General features: G+C 49.6%; 11 protein-coding genes and 2 pseudogenes across 11 annotated transcripts, besides 6 other annotated features; all 13 read left to right on the top strand.

Annotated features, from left to right (window-relative positions):
• Positions 1-102: 102 nt before the first annotated feature.
• Positions 103-121: a microsatellite.
• A 303-nt stretch (positions 122-424) lies between these two features.
• On the top strand, positions 425-3,700 carry TraAM80_06428 (uncharacterized protein; the record flags this gene model as incomplete). The annotated part of the gene is made up of 1 exon (XM_029383272.1): positions 425-3,700. One exon carries the CDS (start codon positions 425-427, stop codon positions 3,698-3,700), a length of 3,276 nt encoding a protein of 1,091 aa, XP_029236890.1.
• A 256-nt stretch (positions 3,701-3,956) lies between these two features.
• Positions 3,957-6,518, top strand: TraAM80_06427 (3-hydroxyacyl-CoA dehydrogenase; the record flags this gene model as incomplete). Its single annotated transcript, XM_029383271.1, has 1 exon — positions 3,957-6,518. One exon carries the CDS (start codon positions 3,957-3,959, stop codon positions 6,516-6,518), a length of 2,562 nt encoding a protein of 853 aa, XP_029236889.1.
• Positions 6,519-6,766, top strand: TraAM80_06426 (hypothetical protein; annotated as a pseudogene).
• A 94-nt stretch (positions 6,767-6,860) lies between these two features.
• On the top strand, positions 6,861-7,418 carry TraAM80_06425 (uncharacterized protein; the record flags this gene model as incomplete). Its single annotated transcript, XM_029383270.1, has 1 exon — positions 6,861-7,418. One exon carries the CDS (start codon positions 6,861-6,863, stop codon positions 7,416-7,418), a length of 558 nt encoding a protein of 185 aa, XP_029236888.1.
• A 151-nt stretch (positions 7,419-7,569) lies between these two features.
• Positions 7,570-7,605: a microsatellite.
• Positions 7,606-7,719: 114 nt separating this feature from the next.
• Positions 7,720-8,496, top strand: TraAM80_06424 (sucraseferredoxin-like family protein; the record flags this gene model as incomplete). Its single annotated transcript, XM_029383269.1, has 1 exon — positions 7,720-8,496. The coding sequence occupies one exon, from the start codon at positions 7,720-7,722 to the stop codon at positions 8,494-8,496; it is 777 nt and encodes a 258-aa protein (XP_029236887.1).
• Positions 8,497-9,075: 579 nt separating this feature from the next.
• TraAM80_06423 (uncharacterized protein) lies at positions 9,076-10,161 on the top strand (the record flags this gene model as incomplete). Its single annotated transcript, XM_029383268.1, has 1 exon — positions 9,076-10,161. The coding sequence occupies one exon, from the start codon at positions 9,076-9,078 to the stop codon at positions 10,159-10,161; it is 1,086 nt and encodes a 361-aa protein (XP_029236886.1).
• A 229-nt stretch (positions 10,162-10,390) lies between these two features.
• Positions 10,391-10,469: a sequence feature (A-rich).
• Positions 10,470-10,607: 138 nt separating this feature from the next.
• Positions 10,608-10,632: a microsatellite.
• Positions 10,633-10,706: 74 nt separating this feature from the next.
• Positions 10,707-11,714, top strand: TraAM80_06422 (uncharacterized protein; the record flags this gene model as incomplete). The annotated part of the gene is made up of 1 exon (XM_029383267.1): positions 10,707-11,714. One exon carries the CDS (start codon positions 10,707-10,709, stop codon positions 11,712-11,714), a length of 1,008 nt encoding a protein of 335 aa, XP_029236885.1.
• Positions 11,715-12,123: 409 nt separating this feature from the next.
• TraAM80_06421 (uncharacterized protein) lies at positions 12,124-12,846 on the top strand (the record flags this gene model as incomplete). Its single annotated transcript, XM_029383266.1, has 1 exon — positions 12,124-12,846. The coding sequence occupies one exon, from the start codon at positions 12,124-12,126 to the stop codon at positions 12,844-12,846; it is 723 nt and encodes a 240-aa protein (XP_029236884.1).
• A 449-nt stretch (positions 12,847-13,295) lies between these two features.
• On the top strand, positions 13,296-13,829 carry TraAM80_06420 (uncharacterized protein; the record flags this gene model as incomplete). The annotated part of the gene is made up of 1 exon (XM_029383265.1): positions 13,296-13,829. One exon carries the CDS (start codon positions 13,296-13,298, stop codon positions 13,827-13,829), a length of 534 nt encoding a protein of 177 aa, XP_029236883.1.
• Positions 13,830-14,442: 613 nt separating this feature from the next.
• On the top strand, positions 14,443-15,714 carry TraAM80_06419 (uncharacterized protein; the record flags this gene model as incomplete). Its single annotated transcript, XM_029383264.1, has 1 exon — positions 14,443-15,714. One exon carries the CDS (start codon positions 14,443-14,445, stop codon positions 15,712-15,714), a length of 1,272 nt encoding a protein of 423 aa, XP_029236882.1.
• Positions 15,715-15,951: 237 nt separating this feature from the next.
• Positions 15,952-15,991: a sequence feature (A-rich).
• A 102-nt stretch (positions 15,992-16,093) lies between these two features.
• TraAM80_06418 (uncharacterized protein) lies at positions 16,094-17,245 on the top strand (the record flags this gene model as incomplete). Its single annotated transcript, XM_029383263.1, has 1 exon — positions 16,094-17,245. The coding sequence occupies one exon, from the start codon at positions 16,094-16,096 to the stop codon at positions 17,243-17,245; it is 1,152 nt and encodes a 383-aa protein (XP_029236881.1).
• Positions 17,246-17,490: 245 nt separating this feature from the next.
• Positions 17,491-17,512: a microsatellite.
• A 72-nt stretch (positions 17,513-17,584) lies between these two features.
• TraAM80_06417 (cytoplasmic tRNA 2-thiolation protein 1) lies at positions 17,585-18,547 on the top strand (the record flags this gene model as incomplete). The annotated part of the gene is made up of 1 exon (XM_029383262.1): positions 17,585-18,547. One exon carries the CDS (start codon positions 17,585-17,587, stop codon positions 18,545-18,547), a length of 963 nt encoding a protein of 320 aa, XP_029236880.1.
• A 222-nt stretch (positions 18,548-18,769) lies between these two features.
• On the top strand, positions 18,770-19,194 carry TraAM80_06416 (hypothetical protein; annotated as a pseudogene).
• Positions 19,195-19,535: the final 341 nt, after the last annotated feature.

Below are 19,535 nucleotides of genomic sequence, written 5' to 3'. Positions count from 1 at the left end.
GTGGGAGAGGGAAAGGGGAAGGGAAAGGGGGTAATTCAGGACGAGGTTGTCCGACGCAAAACGGTTTTTACTTGTTTGTTTTTTATGAAGTTATTGTCGCCATATTATTATTGTTATTATTGCTGTCATTTTGTTTTTGATGCAATCATTTTTTTTTTTTAATATACATCTTTGACTATTTGATGCGCTGTTGCCGCTTTGAGACCTGTTTTTTTTTTTTCTTCTACAATTGGCAACCTCCCCATCTGCCGCAGTTTCTTCGGTACTGCGGCGTGTGGAGGTGTCGCCGTGGGTTTTTTTTTTTTGGCTCGAAAGCGCATTAGAGTACGGTGAGGAAGAGGGACGAGCAGCCCCCTGCCCCTGTACCCATTCTCAACGTACGCGCACACTATACAGACTCAAAAGACGAGACGAGTGGGGCTAAATGTCATCAAGGCGAGACGATGACGTTGCGCCGTTGCGAATACACGAGAGTCCGCATGACGCTGCAGCAATGCTCTGTGCCTTTCTTATGGCGAGGCGCGGTTGGAGCCCTTCTCGCATTGCTCTAACGTTGGGTATTCCACCCCTTGTGCTTGAGGAATGCATCCGCAACGGCGTTTCCTCAGCGGCACTTCGCTCGCAGCTGGCACTCTGGATTGCTGAGAACAACGAGGAATCGTTACCATCATCACTGGTGAAGGAGGTTGTTGAGGCGGCGTCTTCGTCGTCTGCTGGTGCGTTGGAATATCAGCAGGACGATGGCTCATTTTCCGCCCTTGACCCTGTCACACAGTCATATTTTGTCGAACTGGAATTGAGCGTCGGCCAGAGCTTTATTTCCATCTTGAATGACCCCCACGATGTGGCAGAGACCACCTCTAATTGGGGCTTTTGGCTTGGAAGTGTCATGTCGGGCGCTTTGGATCGTAATGCCCAGACAAAACACTCTGAGACGGCTGTAAGTCTGGGACCGTCTTCGTTTTCGTCATTATCGTCTGAGACACTGCTTGCACGCTATGATTTGCAGGAAGACTACTCTTCCTACCTTCAGCTTGTTACCGCACCGTACAATAGTAATCGGGAAGAAGGTCGGCAAGCACCGGTGATGACGGATACAAATGCGCGGCTTGATCTTGCCAACATTTCTCTTTCCACGGAAAATCTTCCGTGGCCAAGCGGTGTTCCAAAAGAGTTTTTTGGTTCCGCTTATGATTCGGATGGTGAGGTTTGCTTGCTGGAGCGTAACCTGCGGAAACTCAGAGGCGACTGTAAAGTTGAGGACGAGATTGACGCTTCCGTTAATGCACAAACATTTGGGGATGATTTTGAGTTGATGGAGTCTCGAATGAAGAAGCTTCGTCAGTGGGAAAGCGAAGTGGAAAGATGTCTTTTGAAGCATGTCCAAAGTCGCTCAGAGCAGTTTTTTGCGGCCTCCCATGAGTTTAGGGACCGGGCTGCGGAGGCAAAAGAGACCCTTGAGGGTCTCCGGCAAACACGGGCGGGAATTGGAGCCTTTGGTGAGGGACTGGTTCGAGAAATGCTTATGGTCGCACGGTGTTATCGAAGCAGGAATAACCTTGGCTCTTTGTGTAATCTGGCGGAAATGGTAGTGACGGTTTCTTCTCAAATTATAGCCATTGAAAATTGGGTGGCACTTCCCGAACGGGACATGATGGAACTGCCAGTCATTGTTGACGTCTTTTACACGGTGCAGGAGGCACTTTTAACGGAGCACGGAAATGGAACTTCTTCTAGAGGTATTGCTGCTGTTGAGGCGGGGTGGATCACAAAAGTGTCCGCACTGAAGGCTGTTCCACGTCGCGTGTTGCATGTGAAGGAGAAACTTTGCATGATAATTGTAGAAGAGTTGGAGACGATTCTTCTTCCGGCGCAGCGCGTGGTTGTGGACGATAGTCACATCAATAGGACATTTATTTCCGTGCATAGAATGGGAATATGGCATACCGCTATACGACAATGCAGGGATGTTCTTACAGATGCACTGTGGATGACAGTTCGTGAAACCTTTATAGCCTTTATTATGAGTAATTGTAAACTTAGTGACTCTGAAGCCAATAATCTTCTTTCCACCGCTGTTTCAGCTGATGCATCCCGTGAAGAGAAATTGTTTTTTTTAAAACATTCCAACACCTGTCGCTTTGCCGTCTACATGCAGTTAATAGGCCTTATTTCGGATCACGTGATTGACTTTGTCACTCAAGCTGGCCAGCGATGGGGGCTTCTTCTTGTGGAGGTTGCTCCCGCATCCTCTGCCGCAAGTGCTGAAAAAGTGAGTGTAGAAGACACACGACACTACTTCTCGTCATTGTGTGCAGCTGCGGAGAGTATTATCGCTCTTCTGCTAGAGGTGCGAAGTCACGACGGGAAGACGCCGACAAATGCTCGTGATCTCGAGGGGCTTGTTTCTATGGGTTGTGCTTTTCTACCTAACATTGTGAGTAACTTACAGGGCGTTTTGGCAATCTGTGGCAACATTGGTGATCCATGGGGGTTCGTATCCGGAAAGCGAATTAAGTCAGCTGTGACGCGGCTGGCAAAGGAGCACCTCCGAGTGCACCACGCGGAGAGTATTGAGAAGTTACGTGTGACCATTGAGAATGAAACGTGGCTGCCGGAGGTTGTTGACCCTGCCTTTCAATTCTCCGTGGATACGCTTTGCCGAAGTGACGATACAGCTATTGAGGAACTTCGGGCACGCGCCGTGTTCACTGAGGTTATGGGTGAGAACGGGGTTCGCCACCCTATGGCACCAACGATCACAAGAAAAGCAACAGCTACGACTGCAGTGACGGGGGTGGTAGCCGCTTTGGGGCCGTCTGCATCGTCCTCCAAGCCTTTGGAAACGTGCGATACTTGTGCAAAGAAATTGATTCTGCTTCCAACTGTGGATGGTCGTACGGAGGGTCGGGTGGTGAGTAGGTCGCTTTTGATGCTGATTGAGTTGTTGCACGAATGCGACGACTACTTGGGTCGGTTTCCCTTTCTTGCCTTTGATGTGATGGGAAAAATGTATGACCTCTTCACGCTTTACGATTCGCGGTCTGCAGCCCTCCTCCTTGGTGCAATGGCTGTGGAAAACGGTGTGCTGCAGACGATAACAACACAAAATATGGCTGTTGCGTCGCAGAATCTGGCTTTTTTGTGTGATGGCATTCCGCTTATGCAGAAGCGTTGGCTTCGTGCAGCAACTGTTGATAAGTTATCACCGGCCATCGTTGAGGACATAAAGCGAGTTCGCAAGGACTGCGCGACACACCGGTGTGAGCTTTTTGGAAGGATATCGGACGTAGTCAAGGATAAAATTGATGGACTTGGGACCGTCTCCGAGAAGCAGTGGAAAATGTCTGGTAATGAGTGGGTAATGGCGATGCTTCGAGAGACAGCGCGTTTAATGCGAGCAATGAAGCCGCTTTTGCCTGTCGAGGATTGTCGCGGGGTTGTAGTGCCTCTTCTTGGCACATTTGCTCGAATGATTCGTTCTGTTACGATGTCTCCGGCGGTGGATACGGACCTCCGAGCGGTGATGCTGTCGGATGTACTACTTTTCAAGGCAAATGTGGAGAGGTTTGGTTTTGATGTTTTGAGATGTGCAATGTTATTTAACTCGGAAGCGGAGGCGATGACGGCATCGGTTGAGCCATCCGCATCGGAGGCGGATGTTGTCGCCTGGTTTTTCAGTGATGAAAGAGGGCAGTGAAGGGTGTCTGTGTATGTGGGGTACGCTGCGGAGTGGAAAGGGACTTTGCCTTTTGAGGATTCCTCGAGGTTATATGGGGTGTGGCAGTACAGGAATTTGTTTTGCTTTTTTGTTTTCAGAGATGTCCCCTCCCCCCTCTTTTTTTTGTTTGATTCTCCCCAGCTTTCAGTGAGGATATCAGCGGCGAGCGATGCATGGCAGCCGCCACCGTCCCACAATTTTCCGTTTCCCCCCGATAGGGCACTCTGTTTGTCCCATGGCGTGTTGTCGTGTAGTCACGTCGTTCTCGGGCAAGGCGCACAACCCCGCAGCATCGCGGGGGTCTGGCAGCGAAATTAACGGGCTTCTTAGAGAGATCAATGACTTGTGGAAGCGACGTGGTGTTGGGGAGCATAAGCGTTCTGTTTCCGCATCGAAGTTGCGACAGACATGGACACCGGCAGCGGCCTTGACAGGGAGGAGTCATACCGAAACACATGAGAGGCCCGCCTTCCCGGCAACAAGTACGCATCTACCGCTAGGCTCTGTGGCAATAGAAGATCCACCAGCATTCACGGACATTGCTTGTACTTTGCAGGAATTGGAGGAGGAGCTGTTTAAGCTGTCGGCAAAAGAATCAGCAGTGGGTGAGCCTGAGAACTGTGTAGACACTGACATGCAGAAAGCAGGGTATGAATGCGACGAGAGAGACAAGAATACTGTTTCCTCAGTGAGGTGTTCACAGGACCCACAGCCTGAGACAATGGATTTTGCGCCAATGGAATCCCCAGCTGAGCCGTGTGTGTTTGCAGCAGTCCGTCACTATGAGAAGCTTTCCTGTTGGGTGGATGCTGAGGACGTTCCAGCCTCTAATAATGCTGTTACTGTGCACGTGTTGAAATCTGCTAACCGTGCTTTTACTTTGGAGCTTCGTGAGCGACCTCGATGCGCGCGTGCTATGACTCTTGCAATTGGCCAGGCCTTAAATGAGGTAGAAGCTGCGACGGAACTAAGTGAGGGCCTTGTTGTCGTATTTCGTTCAGCGCCAGGTATTCCTTTTTTTACCCCGCTACGCTCAGAACTAGAACTGAGTTATTTAACTCGTGCAGAGTTGTTGAGGGAAAAGGAAAGACTCTTTTGCCGTATGCGAGAAGCCAGACTTCATGGGGTGTTGTTTAGGGCGGAATTGAATGAATCTGCGCTTGATTTTGGCGCTGAATTGTTTTTTATGTGTGATAGGAAGATCGTATTGGAATCAAAAGTCTCCGGCAGCGCAATAACCGTTGGGTTCCCTTCTATTGCTCTTGGAGTCTGGCCAGCACCGTGCGTGCTACAGCGTATATCCAGGTTCCTGGGCTACAACGAGAGGGTTGGGCTGGTAGTTCCCATCCTTCACACTTTTTCATGGAGTGAGTTGAATGAAACGCATCCTGGCCTGCTACAGTCTGATCGTAGCTTGCACTGGTTGAAGAAAAAGGCATATAAACTCTTCAGATTGCAATGGAATTGGCTTTGTTATTTACTTGGGTGGGGCACAAATTTCTCTTCTAAAGGGAACCACAAGGATATTTTGATGCATCGCTGGGACGACTACTGTGCCTTGTTGGATACCACAGAAGGTGACGCGGATGCTGTTCTTGCGGCGGAGGCTGCCTCCCGAGGTATCAATATGTATGTGACACTCCTGGGAACAACTGACTTTTGTAACACCGCATCAGTGACTATGGCACTTCGTCGTATGCGTAGTCGAGTGTTAAATCCACTCACACAGAGAAGCATCATTGAAGTGCGACCAACCAATATGAACGAGATCAAGGTAGGAGAAGCTTTTTGTGTCTTTGCAGAGGCTTCTTCACATGCAACAGTTCGGTTTATTACGGAACATCGCAGTTTCAGTGGAAACGACGTGATTAGAAGTGCTTTGCTGATGGGAGGCGATGCAGCAAGCGTCAAAGATGCTACTGACTTGTTGGATTGCGCTGTGGTCGCTACCCCTCTTCGTCCGTTTAAATTGCCTTCTCTGGGCGAAGGCGATATGGTAGAGGTTCAGCTTCTCTGCGCCCCACACGTCAGCGAAAGTCAGCAGTGGGAGACACTCTCCTCTGCATTGGCGTATCTTCAGTCCAGGGAGGTGCCGTACATTGTCACTAGGGGGGATGCTGGTGCTCGCCTTGTGGCGGTCCTTGCTCTGGAGTTGTCTCGACTAGCTACAGAAGCCGAGGTACAGCTCATCGAGGCCGTCGCAATGGAGGAATTGCGCTTCCGCATTGGCCCATTTCAGCTACTTGACCACTACGGTATGGCGCACATTGCAAACGTGATGAGACGACACTCACATTTGATGGATGAGAGGCGAGTCCCCGCCATAGCGAGCCGTGTGTTGTCAGCAATGGAGGTTGAAGGGTTTGGTGGTGAAAGTAGTCGTCGTGGAGGATTTTACACCCGTTACGGGGACCTCAATCTGGAGGTTGCAACCGAGTTTGTGGTGCGGAGGAAATTGTCACGGAGCGATATTTGCCTGCGGCTTTTGTTTGCTCTTGTGAATGAAAGTTGTCGCATGCTGCTGGATGGGTGTGTGGAAGCAGTAGATGTTATTAATCTTGTTTCCATTGGCGCCCTGACTTTGCATCCATCCACGGGCGGTCTTCTATCGTATTTGGACGGTGGCGTGGGATGCGTTACATTGCTGCGTAATATGAATTACATGTCACGGGAAATGGGTGCCACCGCCCCGCCCTCCCCGCTGTTGCAGGTGATGTTGGAGGCGGATGAGACGTTTTGCACCCTCTCCCCAGAAACGTTATATGAGGCGAGGCAAAGGTGTGTGGGGAACACTTGATTGGAGGGAGCTGCTTTGCATATGCTCATGTAGACGTTGGCGGAAGCTGTGGAGCAGGCCATCAAAGATACACCGGGAAATTATTCGTTGAGCAACGTTCGTTTTGGGTGTGACGGCGGCTTGTATGCGTTACTGCTATTGTTATTGCTGTTGTTTCTCTCTCTGTGTGTGTTCTCAGCACCTGTCTCTCTTTGCCACATTCTTTTTGTTTTTATTTGTTGGTCTTCTGTGCTTGGTTTACAGGTGGTCACCAGGAAAGGGAGGGATACTTTATTTCTTTATTTTACGGTGGAAGATTGAAGGTTCACCGAGCGACGGGATCTCTCTCTCTTTCCCTCAGCGATGGTATTGCACAAGTGGGCAGTGGTGAGCAAAAGTGCTCCACCGCCGCCAGGGCTGCGTCCTCTTGCCCGTGTGATCCCTTTACACCCGCGGTTGCTTCCTGCCGACTACAAGATCCCGTATGTGTTGCGTGCCTTTATCAAGGACCGCCACACCAGTGATATGCAACATTTAGAAAACAGAGGAATGTTTGCAGAGGAGCTTGCGATTGAGCGGGCAAGATTTCCGCGCTTTCACAAGACCCTGACAATTCAAACAGACGGCTCACTTAACGAGCGCGAGTTTGAGTTTGTCGTTCCCCCAGTCGTCACACTCTTTCGCGATCGACTTTCCGCCCATCGTCAGCGTCAGTTAGAGTTAGCCAAGATAGGGAAGCTGCGGAAGGAACGAAGCTGGGAGACAACGACGGTGGGCGAGGAATCCCCTAACCCGGTGTGCAACGCCCTCGTCTTTCCCTACTGCGTACCGAAGATAATGCTGAAGAGGCCAAGGCTTGCTGATCCGCTAAGTGCCAAGTCTCATGCTCGCAGCACCGGGTTAAATTTGGCAGAGCATTAGTGTAGTGAGGTGGTGTTTGACGTTTGCAACAATGAGGGGTGATGTTGGGGATAAAATGATGACAAAATACGGCAACAACGAAACTTCTGCACGTTGAGGTCGCATCCGATATGGGATGAGTTTTGTTTTCTTGTCATTTATCCTACCCTCTTGTTACTGTTACTACTGCTATTGCTGTTGCTGGTTGTGAGTGAGGTCTTGTGTGGCTTTGCGCGGGGGTGGCGTATTTCTTCTTACGCAGCAGCATTATTATTATTGTCTTTTTGCCTTTCAGGAGCTTATAAAGCTCACCACCACAAGAATGACATTTGTTGAGAGTAGTCAAGACGAATTCGTGTCTCGCCTCTCAAAGGAGACTCTGAAGGACATTGAGGGCCTTGATCCGCTGCTGTTTGGGTTTGGCAGGGAGGAGTGCTGTGGACCCCTACCAGATAAGCTTCCAGGAAGCATAGCATTCAAGGAACATGTATTTCTGTCCACCAACTTAACTGCAACGCAGTGGGATGCAAAAACAGGAAATGTTCCGGGTTATACTGCACTTGAAAAGGCTGTCAATTCGGAGGGGGGCAAGAAGCTCACCGTTTATTACCGTCCTGGTCCTGATACGTGTATTTTGAGATTTAAATATGAGGAGTCTTTGGCGTCGCTGCTCATTACACAGTATTCTTGCATCACAGAAGAGGAACTCCCATGGGAATCCAACGGTGCGGTCAGCTGCGATCGCTCAAATGAGTTGTTTGTTTTTGTTTGCTCTCATCGTTCTCGTGATCACCGTTGCGGGTACTGTGGCGCCGTTTTGGTGGATCTTCTGCGCCAGTCTATCAAAGCCAGGAAGGGCGATGATGAATCTATTCACGTTTACCCATGTTCTCACGTTGGTGGGCATGTCTACGCTGGGAATGTCCTGTTGTACAGTAAGCATGGAGGTGTGTGCTTCGGCTGCTTTACCCCAGCTCAGGTAAAAACCTTTGTTGATTTTCTCGTCGGGGGCGCTGTGGAAATTCCCGCCTCACTGAAGCAGCGGATTCGGGGCCACATCGGCTACACAAATGTCGACTCCAAGTGCTGCGTCATGTAGCAGCAACAATTGCTGCTACACGGTGCAATTTGCCACTCAAACAAACAAGCGACCAAATATATATATAATGGCTGCACTCAAACGAGAAGCAGTACTTGATATGAGGAAGAGCTGCAGCACCAAAGAACGGGAGGGCGGTAACCCATCGCCTAGCCCGCTCCTCTTTTCTTTATTTTGATTGAACAGGATGAGGAAAACACTACTGGAAGGAAGGAGCAAGAAGCGAAAAACAAGCGTGACAGTTTCAATTGCGAGGCTTCAAGGATGACGTAAAAAGGTGTGGGTGCCTGGCTTTCTTTGCGTGGGGAGGAGGACTCTTGTAGTGTAATATATATATATGCTACTCGCAGTGGGTGGGACTTGTCTCTTCCTTCCACATGGACCCTTTAAAGAAAAAGATGAGGTGCGAAAAGGTGCATTATGCAGATGAATACTTATTGGCTTTGTAATTATGAGAACTTTTAACAACTGTTTCCGAAATTGTGAGGTGCGTTTATTTTACTTTATTTTTCTTGGTGATTGCCATTGAGTCTAATTTTTTAAATGACTACGCAGGGTGCGTAAAACGAAGTTTAAGACATGTCAGCTGACTTATTTCATCGCAAGCTCAACAAGTATGAATGGAGCGAGTCCTCCTCTGTGAAGTCGGTTCTCCCGTACGCTGGTGAATTAATTAGGGAGGTGCTTGGAGGTGCACTAGCCTGCACTGAAAAAAGGGTATATCTCTGTGGTGGCTATGATCCACGAACTGGTCATAGCCTTTCACAGCTGGCGGAGTTTGATTTCTTCACAAAGCTATGGTCAAAAGGACCATCGTTACCAGAAAAGATAAGAGACGCCGCTGCTGTCGCCTTTGGAGACTATTGTCTTCTTTTTGGTGGTTGGAATGGGGAGACGTACAGCAAAAACCTTTGGATGCTTGTCCCAAAAAACCCAGAGATCTCGAACACCAGTGGCAAGGAAACGATTAGTTACCAATGGACTTTGGTACCTCCCGTTGGACCAGCGCCCTCGGCTCGGGTCTGTCATGGGATGGTGTTGGGAGCTGCTGGCGATGAGGGAGGCACATCACAGAAACCAGTGGTGTATCTCTTTGGCGGTTTTAATGGTGAAAGAAGGTTGAATGATGTTTGGCGTCTGCGATTGAGTACCTTGGTTGAGCAAGGCGTTGCAACGTGGGAGTTGGTTGAGGTTAAAGAGGGAACTCCACCGTCACCACGCGATGATGCGGCCATTGCGTTTGACATGGTGAGTGAGCGACTGCTGGTCTTTGGAGGGTTTGCATCCTCCCTACAAAGTGATCTTCACATCTTGTCGCTGCGCGGGGGAGAGAACAGGTGGATGTGTCAGCCGTGCATCAGCGTTCCATCCAGGCGTCAAGGCTGCGTGGCCGCGGTGTCAAACGGCTATCTGGTGGTGTGTCTTGGAGAGGATGAGAAGGGCCCTTTACTTCAAATTCTTCAGCTTTCCTTGACGGACTTCAAGTGGTGTGTGATTTCTTTTGACAAGGATGACTTTGTGGGACGCGGAGGCTGCGTTGGGTGCGTGAGTGAAAAGGGGAAACGCATTGTACTCTTTGGTGGGGGGGTTCTGCCGAAGGTTCACTCAAGCCTTTTGGAGTTGGAACTGGAGAAGGCAGATTCAGGTAGTGCAAGAAAAAAATGAGAGCACGCACGTCCTCCTCTCTTGGTGCGTGTATGTTCACTACCTCTCTCTCTCTCGCTTGACATTTTGTCCCACGCCGTTCCTTTGTATGACATTTAAATGTAGACTATATACATCAATCTCTCGTGTTTTGGTTGCTGGGTCTGCTTTGTTGGTTTGCTATGAGGAGAGGTTGAGGCACAGTGCTGGTAAGCAGCGGTGGTGGGATAGGCGGTGCGGTTTAATGACGTTTCTTCTTCATTTTTGTTGTTTTTTTGTTCTTTACACACGTTCTTTTTTTTATTTTCCTTCTTTCTCTCTCATTTTTTCTACTGGCCCCCTTTTTTGTTGGGGGTGTATATGTGCATGTGTGGGACGGGCGGGGCAGCATACTACTATTGGGTTCCACACAGAGACAGCCACAGAGTGTCGAAGTTGGCACAAAGAGGGAGTGAGAAGAGGGGCACCACACACACACACACACACACACACGGACAGACACAAATACAAACAAGCGAATAAAGAGGTAGCGACATCAGCAAATAATCAGGGTGAACTTTACTTAAATGGCGGACGATTTGGAACGCCGCAAAAGGCGACCGTTGGAGCTAACTGGCCGAGATGAAGTACTGGACAACACACCAAACTACGCGGATGCCGAAACAATGGCTCAACGACGCATTGTGCGGGTGCAACGTGCGCCGACGGGTGATGCAGCACCGTCGTTGGGAGGGGCATTCAAGGCAGTGCCTGCCATCTCGCCGGCGGGGGGGCCAACACTTTTCACAAAGTTTCTGGCAAGCGACAGTGCCAACACCAACAGCAGCAGCGGTGCCACTTCTGCACCGGCCACAGCGTCCTTGCTTTCTGATGGAAAGACGGCGGGTAGTCTCTTCGCAGGAGCCAAAAACCTCACGTTTGGTGTTAGCAGCAGGAGCAGTACTGGCGTCAACGATGCAAGCGACAACAGTGATAAAACCAACAAGACCCATGATAGTGTCGTTGCCGCTGGTCACGAGGAAGGTGCGGGGACATCTCTATTTGGAGGGACGTTCAAGTTCGGCGGTGCCCCAAACACTTTTGCGGCGGCCAAGGAGCGAATGGCGAAGACAGCTGCCAACACACAAGAGGAAGCACCTGCACAAGAGAAGCCTGCCCCCAGCGCCGCACTTGCGCAAGCGGATCCTGTCACACCTTCAACCGAAGATGTGCTGGCGTGTGTGTCTTGTAAGCTGTTTATATTTAAGTCGGAAACGAAAAGTTGGGCGGAATGTGGCGCCGGTGACGCGAAAGTGAAGCGACATAACGCCTCAAAAGCCGAGGACGGGGAGGAGGCAGGAAAGTGTCTTTATCGCCTGACTGTTCGCGATGGTTACGCCCTCAACGAGCTACTGTGCAGTAATTTTTATCTCACGAAGGCAGAGGACACACACGTCATTTTTACCGTACCAAAAAATAACGGGGTTGCAACTTACTTTGTGAAGTACACGGGACAGCAGGCGGAAGCGCACGGCGCGGAGTTTACAAAGACGTTAAAGGAGTCTTTGAAGTTGGCCCAAGAAGACTCCTCCTAGGAGACAAGTAATGCATTTATGTGGGACGGCCATTATTGACTCTTTTAATTTTTTTTTTTTTTACCCTTATTGTTGGTTGTTGTTGGATATTTCGCCTTTGTGTTCGGTTTACTTTTGCGGTAATTGGGCTGGGGGCGCGTGCGTGATGACGGCCGTGGTCCACTGACAGCTGTTTTTTTTTTTTTGTTGTTGTGCGGCATACGAGTGCCTTTTGTTTTTAATTTCTTTTTCCCCTCTTTTTCCGTGTGTGGGGTGGGGACTCTCCGGCGCCACACAGGTGGTGCCTTTCGGTAGCTGATCACACCAGGAGGAATAACGTGACTTCACGTTTGTGGAGACGTCTGCCAGGCGAGGAGAAAATAAACAACTGAAACAACACCAAGAGTACAACATATAATAAAAACTAGTAATGGGGGCTGCTTCTGACATCATTGAGGAGTTTTTTAACAAGGACCCAAACGTGAAGCGCATCTTGTTTCCTTCGCCGCAGGAGTTGGCGGGGCTCGATGAGACTCTGGACCGGGTTCGTGCCAAATACGAGTGTAACGTAACGGACTCGGATGCCGCATTTCAGTATGCGTGTCTTCTGATCATGCACTGTCGTGCCTCTTACATTGAGGAGGGCGTGCGTCTCATGGAGTCTTTGCTGTATACCTCCTGGAAGGAGCGCCTGGACAATTTGGCAGGTTCAGCGGTAGACAAGACGAGGTTTATGGCGGGTGGGCAGGTGGGCTTCCAAACCGATGTGGTGCGCGGCAAGCCTGTTCATGGGGCCTCCGCCCCCCCAGAACAACATGACTGTGATGAGGAGGAGGAATTGCAGTCCAAATCTGAAGTTGGAATAGAGGAAAAAGAGAGGGACACGGGACGAAAAAGTGCGAGCCCCACGGATGATCTTCTTATTCAATACTATTATTTAACTGTTGGATGGATAAAGCTTCGCAACTATGACACGGCTTTGACATGTGTTAACCGAATGCTTCAACTCCAACCGGACCACCGCCAGGCGGTTGCGCTGAAGCAGTACATTGATGCTGAAGTGAATATGACTTTAACTGCCACAGGCTTAGCTGGAGTCGGTGCAGTTGCTGCCGTGGCAGCGATTATTGGTTTGTTTTTGCGAAAATCATGAGATGTTGTCTCCGTGACGGATGAGGTGTAACCTCTGTGTGAATTTGGTCTCTTTTCCCTTTGTGTTGTTGTTTTTTTCTCTTTACAAATTCCCTCTCAGCATTCTGTCTGCTGCTTGCTTCCATCTCTTTTAAAACATATTATGGGGCGTGTGTGCTTCTTCAGCTGCTCGAATGCAGATGCACTACTGCACATGTACCTTAAATTGTTTTTTTTTTCTTCTTCTGCCTGTTTGCGCAGGGTCATCTCTTTTCTCTTCTTCTTTTGTTCCACGAATTGAGAAGGCGTGTACGCAACGTGTCTCTTCACCTCTCCGTTGTTGCGTGTGAGCGGGAACGGGACTCAACGCATTAGGGAGGCCTTGTCTTCTTTCTTACCCCTCCTCCTCCCCTGCTCTCTTCCTTCGCATCTGTATTTATTGTGCATCGTGCACTGTAACGGCAGCCACGCATGCTCCGTCGAGCCTGTGCATTTCGAGGCGGCAACGCACTACTTGTGTTCTGCATCGCTCGGTGCTTGAGCACAAAATTGGTTCCCGCACGGGCGGCAACAGCGCAAAACAGCGCACAAAAGACCCTTCCGCCACCTGTAGTTGAATCATCCCTCGTTTTGCGGAGACGAGTGCGCTCCTTGCGGTTTGTGGCAGGAGATAAACAACAGAAGCAACATCTGAGGAAAGCGGTCGCTTCCGGAAAGAAGACACAGACAACCGTAAGGAATAAGCATGAGGCACTGAAGAGGGGAGCTAGCAGGCGGTCTCAGAAGCAGCCGGCGGCGTCCCGCAGGGTGTCTGCGGTGACTGCCTCGCTGCGATCCAAAGTGACGGACCTCCAGACATGGAAGGATGTACGAAAGGGGCGTCCACACGCACATGCTGTTCAGAAGAAGAAGTACAACAAACGAGTGGCGGCCATTGCCAAGCTTTGGAGAATGCAGAAGAAAAAGACACCAAAGGGCACTACTGCGGTGCCTTCCAAGAAATAGAAAATCACGCACGTTTGCGTACATAGAGCTGTGGGGCCTGCGATGATTGTCACCGGCACTTCTTTCTCAGCCTGGAACGTACAAACAGTCTGGGGGGGGGGGACACGGATAAACAAAAGTGAAACGAATGAAACGATTACAACAAATAGCATCATATCGTTATTTCGTTTTTATTTTTATTTTTGTTTGGCTGTGCGTGGAATTAACAGAGGCAAGTGACGCATTATGCCTCTTTTATTATCTCCTTTGGATTTTATTTCCATCCCTTTCTACGACTGTTATTGAGTGCACATGTTTGTGCGCGTGTGTATGTGTATGCGTGTTTTTTTTTGCGCTGGACAGAATTGGGCTACCTTTGATTTATTTTTCCCTTTTTTTGCTTCGCTGATGATGGTAGGGCCTTGCATTTTTTTTGTTCTTGTTGATTTTTTAGTTGCAGGATTTCATAGCCCTCCTTTTGGTTGTTGTTTACCTACCTTCTAAAAAAAAAAAAAAAAGAGTATCCTGTCACTTTCTTTGTGCCCCCAACGAGAAGGAAGGAAGTGCTCGCATCGCTGTGCGTTTACCACACACGCAAGAAGTCGGGTTTTGCTTTATTTCTGGTGGTCAATGAATGACGTATGTGCAAAGCGCTGACCGCTTTGACTGGTGCGCCGGGTTCAGCACGATGCTGGAAAGTGGCACCGAAAAACGACTCAGAGATTTGTGGCAGCGTCTGTTGTGTAGCGTTTGTAGTGAGGAGGCTCTTGCCGAGGCCTCAAGGGGACCCAGAGTGGGTTGGAACCCCTACAGACCTGCGCGCGGGGAACATCTTCTTAAGGGTATTTTGAATAGCGAGGTGTATGAATGGCGTTCGGCAGTCCATGTAAATTCGTTGTGTGTCGTAGGAAGCGCGCTATTGGTAGAAGCTTCAACGAGTCCTGTAAATCCAGTGCATGATATTAACCCATTTCATATAGAGGCAAACAACAGTGGGACTGTGATCAATGGATTGTCTAGTGAGGGGACGGCTGCCCAATGCTCAGGGCGCACTGGGCCGCCGTACGACAATGACAGTATAACAATGGACATAACCTGCAATGAAAACAACAAGGAAAATGCACTGTGCACGACGGCAACGCAGGATGCGGTTGATGACATCTTTGAGGTGCTTTGGGGAACAGTGGCGGTGCCGTGGATCATGGAACGATATGCATCAGAGCACCAATTGCGGCGAGAAAAAGAAGAGACCGAGGTACACGACAGGTCCAAAGCAACATTGAGTTACTACGGCGCGGATCACGGGAATCGTTTTTCTGCGAAGCCAACCCGAAAGAACGACCTCGTACCCAACCGCCGGAGGCCAAAAACTGGGCCTGCCATACGTCGAGGTGGAACGTTGGGCCGGACGGGGCCGGCATTGCCTCTTGAGAAAAAGGTTCCGGCGCGTCTTTTACACGCCGTGGACGCATCACAAGAGGAATTTGTCGACACGGTAAAAGAGGAAGAGAATCCTGTTGTGGTAGTGAAGCAGGGGGTACACTTTCCTCATGAGCTGGGCTGCTCCCCAAATCAGCGACGAGTGAGCTGCTTCAGGCCAACAGCAATGAATTCCTCTGGAGCTCCTGAGGCGGAGAGACGGCGTTTGCTGTTGCTGGGGAAACCCGCCACCCAGAGACCATCGCGTCAGTGCAATAGAAAGCCCTCCTCAAGTGCTCTGCAGCCACGTGGCAGCCCCTCTCCCGGCCTTCGGTTCGCTTTGAGAGACCAACAAGATCGAGTTGGTGGCAAGAATACGGACAAATACTTCGGAAGTTTGCGTGTCTCGCCTGGAGGTCGCGGTCGCAAGTTGGCTCCTTTGCCCCCGAAGTCAAATTTACGCTCACCAACGAATCTTAGGCAATAGAAGGAAGAGGTTTAGCTCGCCTTTTTGACGCCTTGCATGTGTTGCTGTCGGCGTCATCTCCCTCCTTCAAATTCATGTGGAAAGGGGGAAGCCTCGCCATTCTCGAATATTATATTATATATATAATACTGTTTGTACTTCCCTGTGATGCCCCGACGAGGTCCAACCCCCCAGATCCTCTTTTTTTTCCCCCACATATATATGAATATATTATTCTTTCTTAGCTACAAAGGCCACTTTTTTTCCTTTTTTTAATTTTATCTTTTTTTTTTTCTTTGCGTGCGTGTGTGTGTGTCTTCTGCTAGACGTTTTGACAAAGTTGGGGCTGGTGACGACATCAGTTTGTGTCCTTAATATTTGTCGCAACTTTACTGCCGCCATGAGCACGCTTTTGGCGTGTCCCTACTGCGGTCTTCAGCTAGGGATGTCTTCAATGCGGGCACACATTGCTCTGTGTAATAGTTGCGACCCCAGTGGAGACAACAGTGAGGGCAGAGAGAAATCCAGCGAGGCCCTAACACGCTCTCGCAATTCAGACGTAATTTCTTTTTTTACGATCCAGGGACTCCCCTCCGCCGATACCCTGATTCCTTCGCGGTCCCCGAGCGACATGCATACTCCGCAGGTTCTTCATCTGGACTTGCGAACCAAGTCGAGTGGGAAAACAACCGCGAAGGATGCGAAGGTGACAATGCCCTTGGTGCAGTTAGTTTCCAAACGACGCTATGGCTCGCGCTGCGGTTCGTCTTCACTCCCCTCTTTCCCTTATCATGGCAACGATCAACTGTTGACGATGTATGATGCTGTGGGAAATGGAGCTTACTCGTCACCCTTAGCCGCATCGAGCATAGAAAAGTGTGCAGGTAATAAGGGGCATGGTGAATGCTTCAACGGGAAGGAGAACAGGGGAAACTTGGCATCGTTGGAAGATCCACAGCTCTTGGAAAGAGTTTTCCGGCTGGAGGCTATGAACAAAGAGCTTTACGAAGCGCTGGCCGTTGAGAGAGAGACGCATGAAAGATCAATGGCATCGCTGGAGCGTACTCTGACTTCTGTCCAGGCCGAGTTGTCCACCCTCCATGCATTGGTGGCTGGTACCGCCAAGAGTGCAGAGGCGGCTCATTATGGCATGAAGGATATTGAAACCCGACTTGAAAACGTTACGACTAGGGAGGCGTTTAGACGTTTAGAAGAAAAGTTGGAGGATTTGTTTGTCTGGTCACGCACATTGCAGCAGGGAACACGGCTGCCGCAATGGACAGTTTCTCATGATAAAAATGACAAACTAACCCTGGTGAATCACCTTGTAATGAACACTCCATCTGACTCATGTGAAATCGGTCGCGGTATAGACAGGGGCAGAGGCACTGGGAGTGAAGGATGGGATTCCTTTGCAGGGATGCCGTTTCTGAGCAAAGACACAGGGGAGTTGATCGCACATCTTCTTAAACAGCAGCCTGCAGCCTGGATACATACTCTGGGCTCTGCTTCAGCGTCGGAGGCTTCAACGGCTCTTCCTGGGGACGGTTGAGAGGTGCATCTTTATTTTGTTTTGGACACTAGTCTTGCTTGTAGAGTTTCTGCTGCTATGTGAGTGTTTTTTTTTGTCGTTTGGCGATCAGAATGGCAGGGAGGATGTAAAGTGTTGGGAAAATAGATGAGAGAGGGGCAATACATTGATGTGTTTATGCACATTTGCCAGTGTATTTTATCCCCTCCCCCCCTCTTCTTTTGATTCTTTTGTACATCCGTCAACTACCTCTGGAGTCTCGGCAGATATATATATATATATATAAATTACGGGTAGTTGCACCAAGTTTAGTTTAGGTTTGTGGCTATTGGCTAGCTGGGGGAGAGAGCAAGGGACGGGATGTCACCGCGTCCGCTCTGCAGGCACTGCAATGAAGAGGAGGCCACTGTGAGGCGGCCTCACAGCGGGCAACTTTTGTGCCGAACGTGTTTTTTTCATTTATTTGAAGAGGAAGTGCATGAGACGATAATAGCAGAAAAGCTTTTCACACCGGGCGACATTGTGGCATGTGGAGCAAGTGGGGGCAAGGATAGTACGGTTCTAATGCATCTCATGAAGCTACTGAATGAGCGCCATGGGTACGGAGTACAGTTCCTCCTGCTGAGCATTGACGAAGGAATCACTGGATACCGTGACGATAGCCTAAAGACGGTGCAGCGCAATGCAGCACAGTACAAACTTCCTCTGCGTGTGCTATCGTACAAGGAACTGTATGGGTTGACAATGGATGAGGTTGTGAAGCTGTCAGGTTTACGCAATAGTTGTACCTTTTGTGGTGTGTTTCGTCGGCAGGCACTGGATCGTGGTGCGGCGTTGCTTGGGGCGACAAAGATTGTGACAGGACACAATGCCGATGATTTGGCAGAGACAATTCTAATGAATGTCTTGCGCGCGGATCTTCCACGTCTCTCGCGATGCACAAGCGCCATTACTGCTGGAGAGGGTCTCATTCCTCGTGTAAAACCCTTGAAGTACGCCTATGAGAAGGAGATTGTTCTGTACGCACATCTTAATAATTTGGATTATTTTACCACGGAGTGCACCTATAGCAGGGAGGCCTTCCGTGGTGAGGCACGTATGCTTCTGAAGGAGATGGAAATACTTCAGTCACGTTGCATTATAGACACTGTCCGCTCTGGGGAGCGTCTGCGTGTAAACGAGCGGGAGTCCATGCCTGAACATCCACAGGGCTCTTGTGATCGCTGTGGTTACGTCACAAGTCAGAAGCTTTGCCGTGCATGTGTGCTACTACAGGCATTAAGTGGCGGTGATCCCATGGCGGCTGTGCGGGGACAGCACTAGAAACTCTACATGGAGGAGATGACAGTGTAAGCAATACCGGTTAATTGATTCAAAAACACGTTTAGATAATTATGTATAAAATTACGTATTTCTCTGTCTTGTAATGATTGGCTCTTCAATAACTGCAGCGTAATTTTTACTGTCATGCCCTTTTTACTTTCATTTGCTTAGTTTTCTCCGTTGTTTGCCTGTTTCCTACTGTTGCTTCTCCTGATTTATACACGGAAGGTCACATCCCTTTCCCCTCTCTTAACCAACACGGCAGTACAAGGGAAGACTTCCTAGGGGGTAGTGGTGGCGGCAAGAAAAATGCCGTACATTTCGAACGGCCGGGTCGTTGAATCTAGGCCGTTTAGTCTCGTTGATTTTTTCCTCTCCATTCTGCGTCTTGTGTGGTTGTTTGTTGCCACTCTTTTTTCCTCCGAGTCCGTCTCGCAACACGTTCAGGAGTGCGCATCAACGACGCGGCCCGGTTTTTTCAGCGCTGGTCGCAGCGTTGGCCAGGCTCCGCGTGGTTCCAACATTCACGGACTTCCAAAGGGTTCGCTCTCTGGCGGATGTGCCACTGGCGGCTGACGTTAGGCAGCATATAAGTTGCATAACCAACACATCTACGCACCTATGGGGGCCAAAATTATTTGGCTGCTTTGTGGGCGATGAAAGAGGCCGTAAACGAGGGCAACGCATCTGTCTTTGTGTGTTGCTTTACCCATCTAATATATACTTGTCTCTAAGTATGTGTGTGTTTTTGTGTGTTGGTTACTTCTTGCACGTCTCTTCGTAATGCATTCTTCACCATCTTGTTCTGTTTTTATGACTCTGCAGGCGGGAAAGCTCATTGTAGTCCCTTGTGGATGAATTTTTGTTTTTACATGACAGATGTGGAAGGGGGTAGCTACGAGGTGGTGTCGTGGTTGGATGGCTTTTTTTTTTCCGCCATCTCGAACCGCAGCCAACGTCACACCCGTCCCAAAAAAAANANAAAAAA

This window comes from Trypanosoma rangeli (assembly GCF_003719475.1).
Source record: "Trypanosoma rangeli strain AM80 chromosome Unknown Tra_15.4_contig_00233, whole genome shotgun sequence".
In the NCBI taxonomy this organism is placed as follows: domain Eukaryota; phylum Euglenozoa; class Kinetoplastea; order Trypanosomatida; family Trypanosomatidae; genus Trypanosoma; species Trypanosoma rangeli.
Note: the sequence above shows the minus strand (reverse complement) of the source record. Positions and strands in the feature narration are given on the sequence as shown.